This window comes from Cyprinodon tularosa, unplaced genomic scaffold (assembly GCF_016077235.1).
Source record: "Cyprinodon tularosa strain WSP-4 unplaced genomic scaffold, ASM1607723v1 ctg312, whole genome shotgun sequence".
NCBI lineage: Eukaryota > Metazoa > Chordata > Actinopteri > Cyprinodontiformes > Cyprinodontidae > Cyprinodon > Cyprinodon tularosa.
In genome coordinates this window covers 208,696-227,240 of record NW_024039022.1, presented here as the reverse complement: position 1 = coordinate 227,240, position 18,545 = coordinate 208,696, and the positions used below count along the sequence as shown (strand labels likewise).

The 18,545-nt window shown below is 38.7% G+C and overlaps 1 protein-coding gene across 1 annotated transcript; it reads right to left on the bottom strand.

Annotated features, from left to right (window-relative positions):
• Window positions 1-5,700: 5,700 nt before the first annotated feature.
• On the bottom strand, window positions 5,701-6,659 carry LOC119788254 (forkhead box protein D1-like). The gene has a single exon (XM_038292475.1). It carries the CDS (start codon window positions 6,524-6,526, stop codon window positions 5,834-5,836), a length of 693 nt encoding a protein of 230 aa, XP_038148403.1. The 5' UTR covers window positions 6,527-6,659; the 3' UTR covers window positions 5,701-5,833.
• Window positions 6,660-18,545: the final 11,886 nt, after the last annotated feature.

Below are 18,545 nucleotides of genomic sequence, written 5' to 3'. Positions count from 1 at the left end.
AACATAAGGAACAATCAGATCTCCAATACAAGATGAAGCTTGGCCATTTAAGGCTTTATATGTGAGAAGGAGGATTTTAATTCTATTTTGGATTTAACTGGAAGCCAATGAAGAGAAGCCAGGATAGGAGAGATATGATCTCTCTTTTCCATTTTCATCAGAACTCTGGCTGCAGCATTTTGGATCAGCTGAAGGCTTTTAACTACAGTTTGTGGACTTCCTGATAGTAAGAATTACAATAGTCCAGCCTTGAAGTAACAAATGCATGGACGAGTTTCTCAGCATCACCCCTGGACAGGAGATTTCTCATTTTTGCAATATTGCACAGATGAAAGAAGGAAATTCTAGAAACCTCTTTGATATGGGACTTAAATGACAGGTCCTGATCGAAAATAACACCAAGGTTTTTTTATTTTATTATCTGAAATCAGTTTAATCCCACCAACTAATGACTAATCAGCTTCTTATTCAGAGACTCTGGTCCACAGACTATAACTTCATTTTTGTCTAAATTCAGGAGTAGAAAGTCAAGTTAAGTTATTTATCTCATTTATATTTGCGAGTTAAAGTAGAAATTATTTTTAAAAAGTATCAAGTTATTCTTATAGGCCAAGGACACCGCTTTCATTCCATTCTCAAATCTCTGCCATGTAAATATTGAAGATGACTTTTTATGCTGACAGAGGAACTGTCCTAATTAGTTGCAACTACTTGGGAAAACGCTAGTTCTGACACACAACAGGCAAGTATTATTAGGGTTTAATACACTCTCATATTATTAGTAAGAATAATCCTAACAGGAACCGACTACCAGTTTTAACCCTTGAGGGAGACTTTCTAGTTTCAAGGCAAGGCTTAAAACTTTCCTTTTTAATAACACTTATAATTAGAGTGACTCAGGTTATCCTGCTGCTATGGGGTTAGACTGCTGGAGGACATAGGGACCCTTTTTCATCATTCTGCTTCATTCTTTCTCAATTCTCCCATTCTGATGTATTTGTTAGTTTAACCTCTAACGTTATGCTCTCTCTGTTTTTTCTCATCATAGTAGCTTCAACTGGTCTGTTCCGTTTGGCTATGACACCATCCTGGAGAAAATATGAGCAATTCTGCAGCCATCAACATCTTTGTTTATAGATGTTAGAGCTTGACCTGTTTTTAAGTGTAGTCCTATTTCTTTGACTATGACTGTGTGCTCTCTTTCATTCTCTGACATGGGAGCTGGATCGAGGCTTGTCTGCCTGGCTGTCTGTTTCCGATAAGGGACCGCCTGTGGAGCTGATTGACAGTTCCCTTTTTTATCTTAGCTTTTTTCGGGAGATTGCTGCTCACACTGAGACTGGTTCTGCTGGTGGTTTCTTCTTGATAAACCACCAGAAACAGTTGCACACAGGTAAGACCCTTTCCATGAATATCGTAGACGAACTGAGGTTCACTGATTGTCTGGAGCAATCAAAGTCCACATTAAGAGATTCATAAGAAGACAAGTTTCAACAGGAAAGATATTCCTGGTTTAGCTCTTTGGCTAGAATTACGGTGACCAGACATCCTCATTTCCCCGGGACAATCCCCGTTTTGGACCACCTATCCACGGCTAAAACTGTCCCTGGAAATGTCCCCGGTTTTACCATTTTATGAATGAGGGGGAAAATGTTGTGTGTAGATTGTTATTACTGTAGAAAAGGTGGGTGATCATGCTGTACGCAGCTGTTGCGGTAGCTGCATACACGGCTGTAAATGTAAGATGAGAAACAGAACAATAAAGATGGACAAGAATGTCCTGAAGCTTATGCTAATAAATCAACATATACATATGTCCGCATAAAAAACACACTGAATGAGTTGAGCAGTTTTTAAAAATTTCATAGACTCCTCAATGACTACAGAGACCTAAAACTTTCTCTTTTTCACCTTAAAAAGATTGATGGCAACATAAGAAAAGAACATGATGTTTTGACCTGAAAGGGGAAAGTTTCAAGAAAATAACTTTTCCAAGCAGACCATTAACATGTCAGATAAAAAAAGTGGCTTTCAGGACAATAAAGTAATTGTTTCCGACTGACCCTAACAATTTAAAGACAGTAATGTAAAAAAGAAAAAAACTAAAACACTTTGGAAATATAGCAAATGTGAATATTTAAGTCATTCCAAACCTATTTTAGAAAGAATGTATTTCAATGTAAAGGTTTGATAGATCTGTATCTGAAATAAATCAGTAGAGACATCAGAGTTCTGATAGGAAGGTACTTATTTCCTGCAGTGTCTGGTATCACTAAAGCACAGATCATATGTTCATTCATTGAAAAATGACTATCTTTTGTGCATTTAATTTCTATTTATAAACCCACCGATTCTTTTACTATATAGCAGCATTTTACACACAATAATCATGACAGTAATTTAAACGTGCTTAAATGTGTCTGTCAATATTATGTGATAAAAGGACGCCAGAAAAGTCCAATAAGACCTGACATGGTGAGATTGGTATATTTTCTGTCATTAAATACATTCAGCTCCTCATGTTCTATTTTTTGCAATATTATACATTATGTTTTTTTCCTTTTACATGATAAATTATTTCAGCTATGTTATCCTATGGTTCATAAGACACAAAAAAGGAATTGGTTTTCTCCTTTCCAAAAATATATTCCATCAGATTAAAAACAGCATTTCTTTTTGTCCTGGGGAAAATGTCTCTGGGGAAAATAAAGTTATATGTTGATTAATAATATTTTTATGTCTAAATCTGCAAGAGAAATTAACAAGTTTGGATATACATATATTTTATATTTTTCTGTTTGTAAAAAGTGTAAAAAAAAAAAAAAAAAAAACTACATTGATCTTATTTAAATAATTTTCTACACATTAATTAATTCATAGAATCTAAATTCAGATGTTGCAAGTACATCATAACTTCTAATTCCTGTTTTATTTAACCCAATGTTGCTGGACCTCTGCAGCAGGATATTACTTATTTCAAATCACCTGTTTAGGATTATTTGCAAAACCTTGCTGTACTCATAGAAACAAAAGTAATCTAAACCTTCAAAATGTTCTCCTGAATTTAAAGCTACATTAAATCCCATAGGGAGAGATGGGATGGTTATCAAAAATGTTTAAATTCATCTGATTTTCTTCAATACTACACACGTTAAAGATATTACACTCACCGGCCACTTTATTAGGTACACCTGTCCAACTGCTCGTTAACACTTAATTTCTATGCAGCCAATCACATGGCGGCAACTCAGTGCATTTAGGCATGTAGACATGGTCAAGAAAATCTCCTGCAGTTCAAACAGAGCATCAGTATGGGGAAGAAAGGTGATTTGAGTGACTTTGAACGTGGCATGATTGTTGGTGCCAGAAGGGCTGGTCTGAGTATTTCAGAAACTGCTGATCTACTGGGATTTTCACGCACAACCATCTCTAGGGTTTACAGAGAATGGTCTGAAAAAGAAAAAACATCCAGTGAGCGGCAGTTCTGTGGGCGGAAATGCCTTGTTGATGCCAGAGGTCAGAGGAGAATGGCCAGACTGGTTCGAGCTGATAGAAGGGCAACAGTGACTCAAATAACCACCCGTTACAACCAAGGTGGGCAGAAGAGCATCTCTGAACGCACAGTACGTCGAACTTTGAGGCAGATGGGCTACAGCAGCAGAAGACCACACCGGGTGCCACTCCTTTCAGCTAAGAACAGGAAACTGAGGCTACAATTTGCACAAGCTCATCGAAATTGGACAATAGAAGATTGGAAAAACGTTGCCTGGTCTGATGAGTCTTGATTTCTGCTGCGACATTCGGATGGTAGGGTCAGAATTTGGTGTCTACAACATGAAAGCATGGATCCATCCTGCCTTGTATCAACGGTTCAGGCTGGTGGTGGTGGTGTCATGGTGTGGGGAATATTTTCTTGGCACTCTTTGGGCCCCTTGGTACCAATTGAGCATCGTTGCAATGCCACAGCTTACCTGAGTATTGTTGCTGACCATGTCAATCATGGTCTTTATGACCACAATGTACCCAACTTCTGATGGCTACTTTCACCAGGATAATGCGCCATGTCATAAAGCTGGAATCATCTCAGACTGGTTTCTTGAACATGACAATGAGTTCACTGTACTCAAATGGCCTCCACAGTCACCAGATCTCAATCCAATAGAGCATCTTTGGGATGTGGTGGAACGGGAGATTCGCATCATGGATGTGCAGCCGACAAATCTGCGTCAACTGTGTGATGCCATCATGTCAATATGGACCAAACTCCCTGAGGAATGCTTCCAGCACCTTGTTGAATCTATGCCACGAAGAATTTAGGCAGTTCTGAAGGCAAAAGGGGGTCCAACCCGTTACTAGCATGGGGTACCTAATAAAGTGGCCGGTGAGTGTATTTCAATGTTAAAACAAAGCTTAAAATCTCAGCTAGTAAAACATGTAAGTTGCTGTCCCTTATTTCAATGTTATCTTTGGGAGGGGGAAGAACTTACATCAATTTTAGAATTTAAGAGCAAAATTCTACTTTTAGTTTAATCAGTGTAATAGCCTACATCTCTTGAATCAGGGGACCTCCAATTATCGGAAAACACAAAACTGTTTCATTTAAATGTCACGTTTCCTTTTTTCAGAAAAAATTGGCTATTTTTGAATCAAAATTCAAAGAAAAACTCCAGATTTATTAGCAAAGTTATAGAACATAATCATTATTTGCACCAGGAGCTTAAAATGTATCAATGAATACCAATGGAACACAAAATAAAAATAACTTTTTTTGCATTTTGTATAGTAAGAAAGACTTAACATTTATGAATCAATATTGACTAATACAAAAAAGCCAAAATATTAAAAGACTTAATTAAAAATTTAAAGAAAACGTAATTTTTTTATAGCAGAAAATACCAGATTTTCTCACACCAAAACAACATTCATAGTCAGCTGCTGTAATATTACGACAGGTGACCTTTGTCACAATTTTGAATCATTATCATCTATTACTCTTTTATATAAAATAATATTGGTGTGACAACCAACAGCGCTCCCCCACCCTGTTGCTATTTTGGTAGAATCCTGCTTTATTTATTTTTAAGTGTCTAAATGAGGCCTTGCAAATTTGTTAGCGCCAAAAATAGGAAATCTTATAGGCTATATATCTAAAACCTAATTTGATTATAATCGCAGTGTTGTTCAGGATTATTGTGGCTCCTTCTGGTCGCAAATAATCCTAGTGAGATTTATCCTAACAGTATCAATAATTGATAATAATAACTAATCAGTGTAAAAAAATGAATGTTAGAACTGTAAAAATACAGTCATATTACTATTTTATTTATGTATGAATGTTTTTTTAAGGTTGCACTTTAAAAAATGAAATTGTCTAGAACGGTTATAAATAAATAAAAATTCTGTTTACATTCGTGTATACAAAATGACAAAATAAATCAGTTTAAGTCTAATTAAATAACTGCGAGCCTTTTTTAACAAATCCCAGAAATTTACCCTATACTAAATAGAAAAAAAAAAATCCTTCAGTCCCTTTCAAATGTAATCAAAGACAAAGAAGTAACACCTCCTTCTATTGGAAGCCGTTTAGTTGTTACCGTATTATTAGGTTATTATTACTATTTTTTTATTTTTTACTTTTTCTTGCTTTAGTGTCAGTTATTCTAAAAATGTAGGTTGTTCAATTCAAACTGCACACAATAATTTTATAAGTACAGATTTATTTAAAGCAGCACTAAATGTGAGACATTGACTTTGATGGAACAAACTATAGCTGCAAATTGCAGTTAAAAACAAATCAGTGAAGATTCCAGATCTTAGTTTGTGGGAGAATGTTTTAAAGGGAAAACTGGCACCTGGGAAAGGTATGGAGGTAATCCGTGTAGTGAGGCAGAAGGGGGAGATACGGAGCTACTGATGGGGGCCCGGGGCCCCAGCGTTGAAGCATGAGCACAGAGAGGGCTGGGTTCATGCTGCATCCTGCAGGTGGGCTCCCGGGATAAACTTGGAACCGTAGCCACCCCACTGAGCTCATATGGCGGCCCTGGAATCCGGGGCCTAAAGAGGGGCCCCCAGCCGGACCGCAGCGCTCCTGCGCCCTGCGCTCCTTCAGCGCTCCTCTATACATGCGCTGTCTCTTAAAGCGCTTCCTTCTGCGCAAAAAGCTCCCGTTTGCGAACATGTCAGCCGACATGGGGTCCAGCGTCCAGTAATTCCCCTTGCCAGGACTCCCGGGCTCCCGTGGCATTTTCACAAAGCAGTCATTTAGAGACAGGTTGTGGCGGATGGAGTTCTGCCACGCGGGGAACCTCTCCCGATAATAGGCGAAGCGCTGCATGATGAAGCGGCAGATCTCGCTGAGGGTCAGTCTCTTCTTCGGGCTTTGGAGGATCGCCATGGTGATGAGGGCGATGTAAGAAAACGGAGGCTTAGAGGCGGATCTCCTGCTCGGAGCCTTCTGCCTGGGGAGCGCTCCTTGCGCTGACCTCACCTCCTCATCACAGTCGGTCTGAGAGTCCTGCTCATCCATGGGTCTGGGGTCCTGAAGGTGGCCTGTGAAGGGATGGGGCCGCCGCACGCGGGATCAGGAGCTGTCTCAGGGCAAAGACCCCCTGCTTGCTTTCCATTAACAAAAACAAAGACCATCTGACTGCATCTAACAGCAACCACCCACTCTAAACTCCCTCCTCCCTTTCTCCCCTCCAAACAGACAGCTGCGATTTAAAAACCTGAGATCAGACAAAACTCCTTCAACTTCTCAGAGAAATGTTGAGAAAACTTCAAGATTTCAAACAGGAAGCTTGTTTTTTTTTACACTTCCATGCTAGAAAAGTTTTTTTTTCTTCTCCTTTATAAGCATGCTGCACATATGTTAAGGTATTTTTATAGGTTTGTTTAAAAATAAACTGTAGTTCCTTAATAAAGAAAATATTTTATTTTTCATAATAATAGCTACAGGGATCAATTAGTGCTTTTAAAAACATTTTGTATAGAAAAACTGTGGAACATCTTTTTTTTTTTATATCAAAGCGCACAGGTGTTTAAATCAGTGTTTATAAAATTTGAAAATTAACTGTGGATTAAGAAGAAATGGTTTCAATTTTTAGAAAAATGAAAGGTGTGGCAGGTATGTTTATTTAGCTTGGAATCAGTTTTCAGCTTTATCCAGCTTCTCTGTGCCTTCTAAATAAAAGTATTCAGTATGATGTGATATGTTGGTCTTCCTTAACATTGGATACTACGCAGGGGAAACTGTTCAGCAGAGGCGACTCTAGAGTCTGTGGGGGCCCCAAGCAAAAAATCCTAGGGGGCCCTACTGACCAGTGTTCATCACCATTATGTTAGGCTATAAATAATCTGACACCAATGAAAAATGTATTAAATAAAACCTTTTTTTTATTCCAGATGTTCTAAACATGAAGAACCTTGTTATTTTGGAAAATATAAAAGAATAAAAGTAAAGAATAAACTAATAAATTAAAATAAATGTATAATAACATAAAAAAACAAACTGTAAATTACTTTAAAAACCCAATATAAACTTTGTACAAAATATAAAGTAGTTATAGTAAGTGTAGTGAAATGATTGGGGTCCTATACTGCTTCCAGAATTGTTGCTTACGGGCCTTGGCTTGTGCAAATGCAGACATAAGTCCTCCAGATCCAAAGACCTTCACACACTATACTCTATGGAAATAAGCGCCAGTCCTGAAAGTCTCTCTTGAGACATGGAAAATGAATCATTTTCCTTCAGCTTAGTTACATAATTGCTTTCCAATTTACTGAACGATAGGCCTACAACGTCACCCATTCGCTAGGCTACGTTCATTTTCATTAAGGGAAGTCATCCACCTGGGCAGGGCTGGATTTTGACTGGGCAAAGCCAATGTCAATCAACATTCCATCCAATCTGAATTTTTATATGCAGTTGTGCATCTCCTCAGTTACTATAGCGTTGCCACTTCATGCTCGCCTGTTACTGTTTATCTACCAGCTGTGTACAGTAGCTGGCTCTTGGGGGGCCCCCCAGCGGCTCGGGGCTCCAAGCAGTTGCTTGGTTTGCCTGTTGACAAGGTGCGCCTCTGCTGTTCAGCTTTGCCCCTTCTGATCTTAGAACCTCCTTGGACAGATTTTCTCGGACGCCAACATTTTTGTAAACAGGATTTCTATTATTTATTTCCTTGATGCCCTTGTTTTTCCCAGTCTTCCCTAAAACACCAGATGTGTGAATTGCTCCTGCAATTTTTGTCATGCCCGAGGAAAATGGGAGATGGCTTTGTCTTGGTAGGTTTGCAGCAGTCCAATACCCCAATACTTTTCAGATTTTAAATTTCCCCCTTACCTGTCTGCTGTGCTCCTCGTGTTGGTTGCACTTTTCTACTAACAAACCTCTACAGGTGCTGGTCATAAAATTAGAATATCATGAAAAAGTAGATTGATTTCAGTAATTCCATTTAAAAAGTGAAACTTGTATATTATATTCATACATTACATACAAACTCATATATTTCAGATGTTTATTTTGTTTAATTTTGATGATTACAAATGACAACAAATGAAAATCTCAAATTCATCATATCAGAAAATTAGAATATTACTGAAGACCAATAAAAACAAAGGATTTATAGAAATGTTGGCCAACTGAAAAGTATGAACATGAAAAGTATGAGCATGTACAGCACTCAGTATTTAGTTGGGCCTCCTTTGGCCTGTATTACTGCAGCAATGCGGCGTGGCATGGAGTCGATCAGTCTGTGGCACTGCTCAGGTGTTATGATAGCCCAGGTTGCTCTAATAGTGGCTTTTAGCTCTTCTGAATTGTTGGGTCTGGTGTATTGCATCTTCTTCTTCACAATACCCCATAGATTTTCTATGGGGTTAAGGTCAGGAGAGTTTGCTGGCCAATTAAGAACAGGGATACCATGGTCCTTCAACCAGGTACTGGTAGCTTTGGCACTGTGTGCAGGTGCCAAGTCCTGTTGGAAAATAAAATCTGCATCTCCAAAAAGTTGGTCAGCTGCAGGAAGCATGAAGTGCTCTAAAACTTCCTGGTATGTGGCTGCGTTGACCCTGGACCTCAGAAAACACAATGGACCAACACCAGCAGATGACATGGCACCCCAAACCATCACTGACTGTGGAAACTTTACACTGGACTTCAAGCAACGTGGATGAAGTGCCTCTCTTCTTTTCCTCCAGACTCTGGGACCTTGATTTCCAAAGGAAATGCAAAATTTACTTTCATCAGAGAACATGACTTTGGACCACTCACCAGCAGTCCAGTCCTGTTTCTCTTTAGCCCAGGCAAGACGCTTCTGACGCTGTCTGTGGTTCAAGAGTGGCTTGACACAAGGAATGCGACAGCAGAAACCCATGTCTTTCATACGTCTGTGTGTGGTGGTTCTTGAAGCACTCACTCCAGCTGCAGTCCACTCTTTGTGAATCTCCCCCACATTTTTGAATGGGTTTTGTTTCACAATCCTCTCCAGGGTGCGGTTATCTCTCTTGCTTGTACACTTTTTTCGACCACATCTTTTCCTTCCCTTCGCCTCTCTATTAATGTGCTTGGACACTGAGCTCTGTGAACAGCCAGCCTCTTTAGCGATGACCTTTTGTGTCTTGCCCTCCTTGTGCAAGGTGTCGATGGTCGTCTTTTGGACAACTGTCAAGTCAGCAGTCTTCCCCATGATTGTGTAGCCTATAGAACTAGACTGAAAGACCATTTAAAGGCTTTTGCAGGTGGTTTGAGTTAATTAGCTGATTAGAGTTCACAATATTCTAATTTTCTGATATGATGAATTTGAGATTTTCATTTGTTGTCATTTGTAATCATCAAAATTAAACAAAATAAACATCTGAAATATATGAGTTTGTATGTAATGTATGAATATAATATACAAGTTTCACTTTTTAAATGGAATTACTGAAATCAATCTACTTTTTCATGATATTCTAATTTTATGACCAGCACCTGTAAGGTCCTCACAGCAGGGCCGGCGATTGCTACAGGCGAGCTAGGCAATTGCCTAGGGCGACAAATGTGTTGGGGGCGCCCTCTAGCGTCGCCCTTAGGCTTACTTCCCATTAATCATAGAATTAGAAAAAAAAAAGCGAATTAAACCGGTTATGAAGCGTCCGTCAGTTTGACTTAACCTTACGTATATATAAATAGCAAAATATGAACAAATAAATATACCGTTTTTTTATTTATTTTTTCACATTTAAGAGAAAATCGGAAAAGATTCTGATCACTTTCCAAGCGCCCTCCAACCCGGAAGTCATGACGTCAATCACTGCAGCATGTCCACCAATGTTTTGGAATGAAATTGTAAGCAAACGTACTTGCTTAACTTTGCTCGCGGTCGGGCCCGTCTTAATCATCCACTCAGAGTACCACTGGTAAGCGCACACAGACTTTGTAGCTTGTCCGGTCAGTTAAAAATATTAATTGTGAAATCCGTGTTGTAATCGGAAGCATACAAGCTAGTTAGCTTGAAAAGTAAATAAAGTTTCAGACGTGCTGCGTGATGATGTGTTCAGATTGGCTCAGTAAAACGACAATTAGGTTATCATGATGCGTTCAAGTGTAACGTAAAGAAAACGGGAAATTTTGTTTTTGGCGAGAAACATGAGTAATACAGTTGTATATTGCTCTATATATAATTAAACTACTGATGCCAACATTTATTAAAAATTACATTTAATTTAAAATACAATTATTTATTTGTTAAATATTTTCCTAATCACTAAAAACATGATGAAAAGTGACAGTAGACAATACATTAACCAACAATTGTGAAAATATATTCTAGTTAGTTTTATGTCATTTCGAAGTGGCCTATTACAATAGCCATGTTTATTGAAGGCTAGAAACGTTTTTGTTATGCTCACTTGTTAAGCAATAGAAGCAATACCAGTTCTGTTAAAAACATTTTGTTGCATTGCCTTTCCACCAAATAACAGAAAAGTATCGATAGTGGTATCGATAACGACTCGGATCGATAAGGAGTATCGATAAATGTATCGATATCAATAAATATTAACGATCCCCATCCCTAATCTTGACATCATTTTCTTCTCAGTATATATATGCAGCAGAATTATGTGCTATATTATTAGCTTGAGAATGGGTAGAAGATACTAATATAAATAAAATATTTTGTAGTGATTATCTGCATTGAGTATTCAAAAGGGATGTACAAATAATCATCAAAATATATGAAGTTATGGCTGTTCATCATAGAATATGTGAACAACAAAAAAACCAACAACTTCAAACTTTTAATTTTGTAATGGTATTCATAAAAGCACTTTTTTTTGTAGAGGGTTAATCCTTTCTTTAATCACTAATCAATGTCAGAAATCAGGGTAAATATACCTGATATATTTTATTTAGAGGAAAATTTTGTTTATCTCATTTCTATTTATGTTCAAATGATTTAATTGAACTGGAACAGAAAATTAATTAATGTTATCAATTACTTTTTTATGTAGTCCTTGGTTGAAGAATTTCTTAAATTTATTATTTTTTATTGTTATTTGGTAATTTCTGAAATTGATTTATTTAATATTTGTTTAATGTGTGTTAAATTTGTTAATTGTCTGAAATAAATTCATTCATTGATTCAATCCAGTTTTTTAGTTATACTTTACCTAAGTGTCCTTACAGATGGTTAAAAGTGTTTTTGCACAGTCCTAACTTTGAGTGTGTAATAAATTATTTAAAATAATAAAAAAGAAAAGGTACTGAAATCTATTCTGGTATTTGTCTATGCATCACTCCATGCTAAGTTACAGTTTTTTCTGAATGCTTAAACACAACCATGATTCTTATAGCACAATTTCTAAAACTATTAATACTTATAGGAAATCCACTCACTGAGTTCACAAAACTAAAAGAACAAACACTGCTTTGCACTCAATTTGCAATTTTGTAACACACACTTTGCACAACTGTAGGCACAATTCACCGCACAGCACTCTTTGTGGAACTGTAAACACAACTCAATGAAGCACTAAACAGATGCTGAAAACAGTACTGGTATTTCGCACGGCAAAAGTGAGGGGGGGGGGGGGGGCAAAACTCAATCTCGCCTAGGGCAACCAAAGGGCTAGAACCGGCCCTGCCTCACAGAATAGCTGGATTCAAAAGATCAAATTACAGATTAATGACTTTTTATAGCTTTCTTCATATAGTCTCTGGTTTTATTTAAGGGACACTGAAATAAATAACCTTTTACATAAAGTTTCAAGTTGGTTTATATTTTCCCCTTAATTTGAAAAAAAAAAAAACTAATAAACATTTAATTGCTAAATTTCTGTGTTTACTTGGGTTATCTTACATACATTCTAAAATAGTTATTTTAAGTCAAAAGGTAGTATACAGATGAGATTTAAAAAAAATATATATTTTTATAAGCAATCCTGAAGAAGAAAGTTGATTTAAACTAATGCAGTATCTAGTCATCTTATTTTAATGATTTACTTTTATTCCCTTTAACTATTTTGTGTTGCCTCTATGCCACTGCAGTGGGCTTTCATTACATTTTTTCTTTTGCTTGTGGGCAGAACGTTGAATCATCTTGCCAATGATGTGCTAAATAAACTTGCTTCGCCCTGCCTTGCATGGATAGGGGAAACTTGTAGTTACCTCAAAACTGAAGACTTCTTTTTGATAATTTTTTTAGTTTGACGTTCAGAGATGAAAAAGCAAAAGTTTCAGTTTTATTGGCCAGAAGCAGACACATTTAGAAGTTCTATCACAAAAAGAGACTATAAAAACGTATAAAAAATACAGAATAGAAGCATAAATACTGGCGCTCTTGTATGGAAAAGTGGGAACAAACAATCTCTGTATATTCTGCTGGAAATAAAATGTTATACTTTTTTTTCTTTGCCACAAACACAAGAGGGCAGCAAAGTAAGACTGCAAAAGTCCCATAATGGACAAATATGGAGGTCTTCAAAAAACAAATGCACCTTCAGTAGTTTTATTTTGTGTTTTGTACTGTTCAGCATTTTTTCTCTTCTGTTGAAAATGCAGAAGGACATTTTTAAAAATACAGAGGCTTTTCCTATGCTTTCATGTAACAATCCACTTAAAGCTACAGTGTGTAATAATTACAGGGATATACAGTCAGAAATGTAATATATTATACATAACTATGTTATTTATCATCACCTATGAGCTCAGCCTTTTAACCATAATATTTGCGTTGCCTTAGAATTCGTTATTTATAATTACATAGGAGCGGGTCTCGCAGCCATGGAGGCAGACATCTTTGCGCTACGGCAGCGCAGAGCCAACAAACTAGCGATTGCGAGATCTCCCATTACGCTCGAAAGTAACTACGGCAAGTTGAGAGAGATGAACTGAGACGGTACTGAACACACAGACTAATGAAATACTATCTGTAAAATTATCTATGTAAACAAACCTCATCACTTGAGAAGGTAGGTGATGCGGACGTCGTGGAAGACATTTTGTCCCGTAATCGCCGTACTGTTGGGGGGGGGGAGAAGCGGTGGGGGGGAGATGTTCATGTTGCTGCGGTCTGCAGTCTGGACGTTAGATGTCGCTGAAAATTACACACTGTTGCTTTAAAATGTTTTTGGCCAACTACTGTAGTAAAATGATCATTTGTTTGTTCAAGAATTATTGGAGATTACTTAATTAGCTAAATTAAAGTGTAATTACAGACAAGACACTGTAATTACATCTTATTTAGAGGTCAATGTCTGTATCCAGGCTCACAATTACTGAAAACTAAGGCATACACTATATTGCCAAAAGTATTTGCTCACCCATCCAAATTATTGGAATCAGGTGTTCCAATCACTTCCATGGCCACAGGTGTATAAATTCAAGCACCTAGGCATGCAGACTGTTTTTACAAACATTTGTGAAAGAATGGGTCGCTCTCAGGAGCTCAGTGAATTCCAGCGTGGAACTGTGATAGGATGCCACCTGTGCAACAAATCCAGTCGTGAAATTTCCTCGCTCCTAAATATTCCACAGTCAACTGTCAGCTGTATTATAAGAAAATGGAAGTGTTTGGGAACGACAGCAACTCAGCCACGAAGTGGTAGGCCACGTAAACTGACGGAGCGGGGTCAGCGGATGCTGACGCGCATAGTGCGAAGAGGTCGCCAACTTTCTGCAGAGTCAATCACTACAGACCTCCAAACTTCATGTGGCCTTCAGATTAGCTCAAGAACAGTGCGCAGAGAGCTTCATGGAATGGGTTTCCATGGTCGAGCAGCTGCATCCAAGCCATACATCACCAAGTGCAATGCAAAGCGTCGGATGCGGTGGTGTAAAGCACGCCGCCACTGGACTCTAGAGCAGTGGAGACGCGTTCTCTGGAGTGACGAATCGCGCTTCTCCATCTGGCAATCTGATGGACGGGTCTGGGTTTGGCGGTTGCCAGGAGAACGGTACTTGTCTGACTGCATTGTGCCAAGTGTAAAGTTTGGTGGAGGGGGGATTATGGTGTGGGGTTGTTTTTCAGGAGCTGGGCTTGGCCCCTTAGTTCCAGTGAAAGGAACTCTGAATGCTTCAGCATACCAAGACATTTTGGACAATTCCATGCTCCCAACTTTGTGGGAACAGTTTGGAGCTGGCCCCTTCCTCTTCCAACATGACGATGCACCAGTGCACAAAGCAAGGTCCATAAAGACATGGATGACAGAGTCTGGTGTGGATGAACTTGACTGGCCTGCACAGAGTCCTGACCTCAACCCGATAGAACACCTTTGGGATGAATTAGAGCGGAGACTGAGAGCCAGGCCTTCTCGTCCAACATCAGTGTGCGACCTCACAAATGCGCTTCTGGAAGAATGGTCAAAAATTCCCATAAACACACTCCTAAACCTTGTGGACAGCCTTCCCAGAAGAGTTGAAGCTGTTCTAGCTGCAAAGGGTGGACCGACGTCATATTGAACCCTATGGATTAGGAACGGGATGTCACTTAAGCTCATATGTGAGTCAAGGCAGGTGAGCAAATACTTTTGGCAATATAGTGTATGTCATCCTTCCCTGTCTGAGTTCTTCCTTCTTGCTCTTATTTCTCTTGGAAGGTAAAGACACTTTACACACAACTTTTGGGCTACAACTAAACTGAAGCTATAGAGGGGAAAACTGCAGCTGTGGGGCGACTCCAGCGGCTCATAGGTTCTGCTTTTGGTGACAAAATATCTGCAGAGGGTAATCTGGAAGTGGAAGACCAAGACAACGAGCTAAGCACAGACACAAACAAGGATACGCTTGATGGAGTTTCTGCTGATATGGAAGCTCTTGCAAATAAAGCTGTTACTCAGGAGGGACATCCTTCTGAGGAGGCTGATGAGATCAGGCCAGTCCAGACAAACGAGCCCTCGATAAACCACTGGCATAACTGTGTCTGTGAATACTGCTGCAGGTAAGTTAAGGATAGAGTTAATTTTGCTTGTTGTTATTAAAGGAAAAGTCCGCTCATATTCAGAATACAAACTTCTATAAGTACTTTATATATAAAATTATTACATACTGTTCAATAAATGATAAGCGTTAATTAAGAGTAATCTTCATTTGAATGTGCTTTACTGGAGGCATCCAAGTTTGTCAAAGAACACTACTGTCACCTAGTGGTTTATGACGTCTTGGTGCGGTATCGGCTGTTGAGGAAGTCCCAATGCTGTATCTGGTGTTTGTTACAATGCACTATTACCCAAGTCATCTTGAAAACATTTTTATGTTTTCTGGCCAGAACTTTGATGGCAAATCCTCCCCCTTAAAGTTTGCAATGCAACGACGAACCGTGGTGGATCATGAATCGGAAAGGTAAAATCACAGGCGTAACTTTCTGAAGGACTTGTGTGGACATGTCCCCACCAATAATTAACGCTTTTTTCCCCCCTTTCCGCTCATTTACTTTAGCCAAAGGAACCAGAGGTTGGGTGCAGCGATTTGAGTCTATGTTTTTTTCCTCTCTCACGCTGCTCCCATGTCCTGCCTCTCAGTGTAAAATCATCAGATTTGTTGCTTTGAGACATTTGCTTTGCGGTCACATTTCACTGCATAGAGAGTAGCTACGTGGTTGAAGGAGAGAGACACAGCAGCACTCACTGAATATTAACTAGCAGCTACTTTGATGTTTAAGTAAAAGTATAAAAAATTAGAGATGCCTCAGAAAAATCCGTTGGGCAGACATACAGAGCTTTTTCCACAAAAACGGCATCAGATTGTAAGTTTATACAAGTTAGTATTATAATGCAAGAAGCATGAGAAAATATAGTTTCAATGTTCTTTACTATAACATCTTGGCTTCTCAGAGGACTCTCAGTAACAGGTTAAAGTTAACATGTTTTCTTATTGTGCAGACAGAATCAGACTGCAGAGCTTCTACATATCATCATATTAGTAAAAAGGTTCATAAATCTTTTTAAACAGAGCACAGAGAGAAGTGGGGAGAACTGCAGATTTAAAGGTGAAACAGATTTACTGAGATATGCACCATGCAATAAAGTACATTTCCAAGTTTACCAGAAAGTTTAAAAGTAAAGAAAAGTTTATATTGAAAATGCAGGATATCCATATTTTTTCTGGATGGAATTGAAATTATACTTCAAAGGATGCATGATGTATTGATTTTGGCATCGGAATCTGCTGTCCCCACAAACTTTCATCACAAAGTTACACCTTTGGGTGAAATAACAGATTCCCCGCCCCCCCCCCCCCCCCCCCCCCCCCCCTTTTACCTGATGTATTCCAACATCCAACTGCCGTGCACCTGGGCATTGTCACTTGAATTTCAATGGTGAACGCCTCTCCAAATCTTAAATAATTGTTGCTGATTGCATGTGTGTCTTAGCCTCGTGAGACCATCCTGATCTCGCGAGCTTTCAAGATTTCACTCGCTAATCAGTCTGGAGACTCTCCGTTGAAGAAAATTTGCAGTCCTTTACCAAACGAACGTCCAATCAGCGTTGGCTTTGAGGCGGGTTGAGGTGTGACGCAACGAGAAGCGCGACAGTTCAGTCTAAAGAACATGGCGGCTTCAGCCGATGAAACTAGCGTTAGCGTGGCTATCGAACAAGTTTTATCGGAATTACAGAGTATTTCTTCACTGAAAGAAGAGCAAAACACTGCTCTGGAGGCTTTTCTCAGAGGAAAAGATGTTTTTGCTCTTCTCCCGACTGGTTTCGGCAAGATTAGCCTGGCTGTTAGTACGTCATATGTTTCGTTGATCTGATTGGTTTATTTGGCCCGTCTATCACCAACATAGGCCAATCAGCTAATCAGTATTTTCGCCCCTTCCCAAAATTACTTCAACCGAAGGTTTCCAGATGGGTATGCGGAGCAAATCCATCTGGCGGAGTCAGGTTATGTGTGTCTAGTAGTTCCCATTGATTTTGCTTGTAAAGCAGGAAGAATCGCGCTAGGCTTACCACACCGTGACGTCACTGCCGGAAGATGTCAGGAGTGAGGCGAAACATTTTTTTCTGATTAACACTAAATTAATTAAATCACTGCAAAGGTATTCGTTTTAGGTATAGATAATAATACATTGATTATTCCTTGCCGACCGGACTTCTACTTTAACATTTTTCACTGAGCTAAAAGGAAACATTTAGAATAAACACAGAAAACCTGATTTTATTAGGGTTTATTTTTATGTACATATTAGATATAGTTCCTCCAATCAGACCTTTGATTTTAAAAGCATTGATAAAAGGGTATGGATCTGTTGTGTTATGCAGTGATGTGAACAGATGTTGTCTAACAGATGTTGCATGAAATCTTATAGCAGATATCAACTGGAGATTATTGACCAGGAATGTGTTTACTCTCTGATCCTCCCAGAAAACTGAAAGACCTTCAGAGAACAGCTGTATTCATACAGAGAGGTCAGATTACACACAGTTGGACTCTGTTCACTAGTGGAGTAACTTCTAAAGGCAGCAGTACAGATTTCCTTTTTGAGACTGTCAGAGTAAAGAATGGGCTCAAAATATAAATTATAAACAAAACAAAAAAAAGATTTTAAATTCAAGAGTTAATTGAACTTTTCCCTTTTCCATGGGAGAACTGCCAGTTCCTCTGTCAGGCTCGTTGAGAACCGGATGCCTGCAGCTCTTGGCTGGTGGGATTTCATGTGAATGCTGCTGTAGCTGGCCTGCCAATTGCACCAACAGCATGAAACAATGTAATGTAGCCAAACCAACACCTTAGGCACGGGTTAACCATGTTGACACATAGTTCTATCAACATAGGAAGTAGGAACACTCCAGCTGAACTTGTGGCGCAAGCAAGCACATGTCTGATGCCAAGTTTAATTTATGCCTCCATGGAATCCTCCCTATTCTGAAGGAGGGCCTGGGGTTTGTGTCCAAAATACATTTTGTTAATATCATTAAATTTGCATTTGTTAATTAATTATTGAGTCATCTCCAGGATTTCAATGCTTGCTTAAAGGGGAACACCATTTTATTTTTATTTTTTTTACACTGGCCCCTTGATTTTACATTATTACATCATGTTCTACTCACCTATAATAGTTTTGTGTCAT

Bases quoted from the DNA above. Each gene is read 5' to 3' on its own strand.
- LOC119788254 (XM_038292475.1), bottom strand. From the start codon at position 6,526: ATGGATGAGCAGGACTCTCAGACCGACTGTGATGAGGAGGTGAGGTCA.